The sequence below is a fragment of the Trichinella spiralis genome, assembly GCF_000181795.1.
Source record: "Trichinella spiralis strain ISS 195 chromosome Unknown Scfld2, whole genome shotgun sequence".
In the NCBI taxonomy this organism is placed as follows: domain Eukaryota; kingdom Metazoa; phylum Nematoda; class Enoplea; order Trichinellida; family Trichinellidae; genus Trichinella; species Trichinella spiralis.
In genome coordinates this window covers 701657-705691 of record NW_003526941.1, presented here as the reverse complement: position 1 = coordinate 705691, position 4035 = coordinate 701657, and the positions used below count along the sequence as shown (strand labels likewise).

Genomic DNA, 4035 nt, shown 5'->3' with positions numbered 1-4035 from the left:
ATAAATGAAGGTACGCCTGAATATTATATGTGAAGATTGAGTGGAAGAGCGCATATGACAACTTCCACCTCCTCCATCCTTCAACCTCTCCCTCATTCCTTCCTGCTATGCTGTCCCGCCCTCCTTTCCTGTCTAATGATCCCCATCATTGCGCTCGTAATAATACTAAGCTGAACAGAGATCGCATTAAACTGAAAATTCTGCCCACCCCCTATTTACAGTTGAATGAACAGCACTTAGCTGTTTTTATCTCATATAAATCTAATTTCTCATAATTGCTGTCGACTAGCAATATAACCAAATCCAGGCTACTCCTGATTCTTTTGCTTTATTCTTTTCATGAAATGCAATACAGAATTGTCACCCGCATAAGTTTCTTGAAATCACTGCAAATCGCTCAGTTACTGAATTTTTGCGGTGAGAGTTTTTCTCACATTGTATAAAGCGCCCTGATGCAGTTCTCAACCAAGTTTGCAGTCTTGCTATAAATTATCATAAGGCGCAATCGAACGTGGAGGTGAGCTGTCAAGCGGCATACCCCATGGAGCAGCCGCTTACCAACATTATGTCTACGCTGCGCACATGGTAACTTCTGTGCTGAGATAAACTGCATGTTACAATATTTCCTGTCAACTGTTTAATTTTCCATAAATCTGAAAAAGTATTTTCGCAACCATTTTTAGTGGGAACTATTTAAAATTATAATTTTGATTAGAAGAAAAGCACTGATAAAATATAATTTATTGAATCACCTTGTACTTTGAAGCAACTAAATTTCACAACATGCATAAATACGCAGTGATAACATTTCCGTTTATTTTTAGTAATTTGCGATGCTTTATGTTAATAACTTTACGTTTCAGGTAATTTTAGGGAAAAAATTTGCATAACAATGCAATATTACGTAGTAATAGGAAGTGTGTAAATAAAAACGTAATAAATTTCATCGTCTCGTTTTATAATGTTGCTCATAATGTTTATTTTACTGCGCTATTAGTGATGGAAAATTAGGTTATTCTTCCTGAAGCAAAGTAAATAGTCATTTGCATAATTTACTTATTATACAATTGACTAAGCACATCGATTTTATTAGGTTATTCAGTTCACTGCAATGCTATCAATCTAGCACGTGGTCAACTATAATTGCGCTCTTCAACACCATCCATGAATAACTGGTAAGTTGGATTTGATATTTTGGTGGTGGCATGCTATGCATGTTACTTTAATTATATGGTGAATGGAAACTGACGGGTTTCTTTTCTATTGTTGTTATTGCTAACTTTCAGGAACATCAGATGCTGAAGAAGAAGGAATTGTTTGTTTTTTATTTTGTGATGTAATTTACTTTCAGAATTGATATTATTTTATATTCATGTCTAGGAATGTGAAGCAAACAGTATCTGAAAGCCAACTGAATATGGTAACTATGCATCATGATAAATGTGCCTTGCTTTTCACTTGAATTTTTATGTTAAATTTAGTTTTTAGGTTACAGTGCCAATAGCGCCACATTGCTTTCATTATAACTGCAGCACTAATGTTAAATTATCATGTATATGATATCATGGATTAGGTGCTCTTGATTCAATTCTTTTAAGAATTGAAAATTAGATTTGCCTTGCTACATTTTGAAAATGCACAGACGCAATCTATTATCAGTAAAGATGGGTAAAAGTTGTTGAACAGTGGTTGTTGAAGTTGCTGACATAGCGTTCAAAAAACGTATGACAAAAAACAGTAAGTATTGACTTTGTTTAATTAGATAGCAAGACGATGAACTGATCAGATATTTGTAGAATTTGGTAAAATCTATAATTACAGATTACGTCGTCACCTGAGCTTTTATGGAGTTTTATTTGTTCTGGGCACCGTGATAAGTCATATTCAGATCATTTCGTTCTAAATGTGGCATCCGTAAGTATTGAATTTGCTTCTGATTGCAGTTGCATCGTACAGTGTACACATTTTATCTATGGCAGCGTTACATTGACGTCAAGCGAATACGATATTTCTTCTGATGGCGCTCTGAGTTGAAGTTGGTGCAGTGACGTTCATCATTGGTACTAGTGTGGTTTCACTTATCATAAGAGTAAGAAAGAAATAAATAATTGTAATTCTAGCAGATTACGTTGAGACAGTCGAGAAGCGCTGGTGCCCGTATAGATCTTTCGTGAGTGCGTTTCCAATGTGATATGACAAAAATTAGTAAGTAGTTTTTGTTTATAATAGCTGTAGATTATTACGTTATCCCATGAAGCTTGTACCGTTGGCAACCCTTGTTCACATGGACATAAAGGCGTTTCCTAGCCGTCCCATTGTGCCTTTGCTTATCACAAATACTATCGTTTATCAGTAAGTATTGAATTTGATAAATTAGATAGCTGGAAGATGCGAATGTTACATGGATTGAATTAGATAACATCTATAATGACAGATAACATCATTAGCTGAACTGTTTTCAACTTCCTTTCGCTCTGGACACCGTGCTTAGTCATGTTCACATCAGTTTGTTCTAGATGTGGCATCAGTAACATCCGTAAGTATTTAACTTGCTCCTGATTGCAGTTGGGTACGTAAAGCGTGCACATTTCATCCAAGACAGCATTACATTAACATCATGCGAATTCGATGTTTCTTCTGATGGCACTCTGAGTTGAAGTTAACGAAGTGACGTTCATCATTGGTACTAGTGTGGTTTCACTTATCATAAGAGTAAGAAAGAAATGATTGTAATTCTAGCAGATTACGTTGAGACAGTCGAGAAGCGCTGGTGCCCGTATAGATCTTTCGTGAGTGCGTTTCCAATGTGATATGACAAAAATTAGTAGTTTTTGTTTATAATAGCTGTGGATTATGTCGTCTCATGAAGCCCGTACTGATCGTACTGCAACCAGTGTTCCCCTCGCGTTTCAATGGCGTTTTCTAGCCGTCCCAGTGTGCCTTTACTTTTCACAAATAGTAAAAAGGAATTCGATATTATGTCAGCAATGAAATATGTTAAATAGAACAGGTCGCTGTACATCCCAGCATTTTGTTCTTGATAGCAATGGATGAGCTTGAAGCGTCATCATCAGAAAATTTTTGTTTAGTCGCAGCCGATGGCACTGAAATTGCGTTTCCTACGGTTCTGATGTTTTTCCTTGTCACCCAAGGTAAGGAAGAATTGCATTATTTTTTGTAGAATTGTATTTAGTTTTGTATTTAGTTTTAGTGCGTAACTGTGAAGACGAGAGCCGCATCTTGAATGATCTCCATCGAATATCGTAGTTTTTATTATGCTGCTGTTATTCGTATGGCTTTCTTTTTCTTTAATGTGGCTGTAATATGGTATATAACTATATTCAACTATGTACTTTAGAATCATGGCATGTTTATATTAAATTCTTCATTAAGAGCAGTAGAGAGCGTAAAGTACTGCTACGTAGCATTAAGGTAAGTGATAAAGTAATGCAGGTAAGTAGAGTCGAAGCGGTAAATGGTGCAGGTACTGAAGGTAAATACGATAACGTAGGGTGCAGGTGAGTAAAATGAAAAGGTAAGTTGTGCAGGTAAGTATATAAAGAAGAACATCGTACAGGTAAGTGGATTGAAGTGTGATAGCGTAGAGGTAAAGGTAAGTATGAGGCGTAACTCTACGCTACGGGAAAGCACAGGTAAGTAATGAGGTAAGAGGACATGTATGAAATTGCAAAAGGATGCAAATAAGAGGGTGTAAAATATGCAAATTCAAAATTTTCAAAAAAATACCTGAGGGAATGCCCTGGGCATAGCCCGAAAGCAAATGAAAATTTGCATATCCCCCTAAAGGCAAATATTGTGCAATAAAATGCTTTCGGCGTAGCCTGCGGGAATATGCAAATTTTTATTTGCCCTGGGGCATAGCCTGAGGCGACGCCTGCGGCTAAATTTCGAAAAATTTCGAAAATTTCGAAAAATTGCCTGAGGCATAGCCCCAGGCGTAGCCTGAGGGCAAATAAAAATTTGCATATTGCCCTGAGGCGATTAAAAATTTGCATAAAACCCCCCTTAGGTCAA

At 36.6% G+C, this 4035-nt stretch overlaps 2 protein-coding genes across 2 annotated transcripts; both read left to right on the top strand.

The window, feature by feature from the left end:
* Positions 1-1372: 1372 nt before the first annotated feature.
* Positions 1373-2356, top strand: Tsp_02624 (hypothetical protein). Its single transcript, XM_003378902.1, has 5 exons — positions 1373-1420; positions 1489-1539; positions 1822-1914; positions 2121-2170; positions 2236-2356. The coding sequence occupies exons 1-5, from the start codon at positions 1373-1375 to the stop codon at positions 2354-2356; spliced, it is 363 nt and encodes a 120-aa protein (XP_003378950.1).
* A 367-nt stretch (positions 2357-2723) lies between these two features.
* Tsp_02623 (hypothetical protein) lies at positions 2724-3825 on the top strand. Its single transcript, XM_003378901.1, has 7 exons — positions 2724-2789; positions 2845-2958; positions 3011-3152; positions 3212-3266; positions 3399-3432; positions 3454-3518; positions 3753-3825. The coding sequence occupies exons 1-7, from the start codon at positions 2724-2726 to the stop codon at positions 3823-3825; spliced, it is 549 nt and encodes a 182-aa protein (XP_003378949.1).
* Positions 3826-4035: the final 210 nt, after the last annotated feature.

What these genes read in the sequence shown, in the direction of transcription:
- Tsp_02624 (XM_003378902.1), top strand. Translation starts at nt 1,373, where the DNA reads ATGTCTAGGAATGTGAAGCAAACAGTATCTGAAAGCCAACTGAATATG. An exon ending in ATTATAACTGCAGCACTAAT is followed by an intron (nt 1,540 to 1,821) that starts GTTAAATTATCA and finishes CTATAATTACAG; the next exon opens with ATTACGTCGTCACCTGAGCT. An exon ending in GGTGCCCGTATAGATCTTTC is followed by an intron (nt 2,171 to 2,235) that starts GTGAGTGCGTTT and finishes TAATAGCTGTAG; the next exon opens with ATTATTACGTTATCCCATGA.
- Tsp_02623 (XM_003378901.1), top strand. Translation starts at nt 2,724, where the DNA reads ATGATTGTAATTCTAGCAGATTACGTTGAGACAGTCGAGAAGCGCTGG. An exon ending in GCCTTTACTTTTCACAAATA is followed by an intron (nt 2,959 to 3,010) that starts GTAAAAAGGAAT and finishes TAAATAGAACAG; the next exon opens with GTCGCTGTACATCCCAGCAT. An exon ending in TACGATAACGTAGGGTGCAG is followed by an intron (nt 3,519 to 3,752) that starts GTGAGTAAAATG and finishes AAAATACCTGAG; the next exon opens with GGAATGCCCTGGGCATAGCC.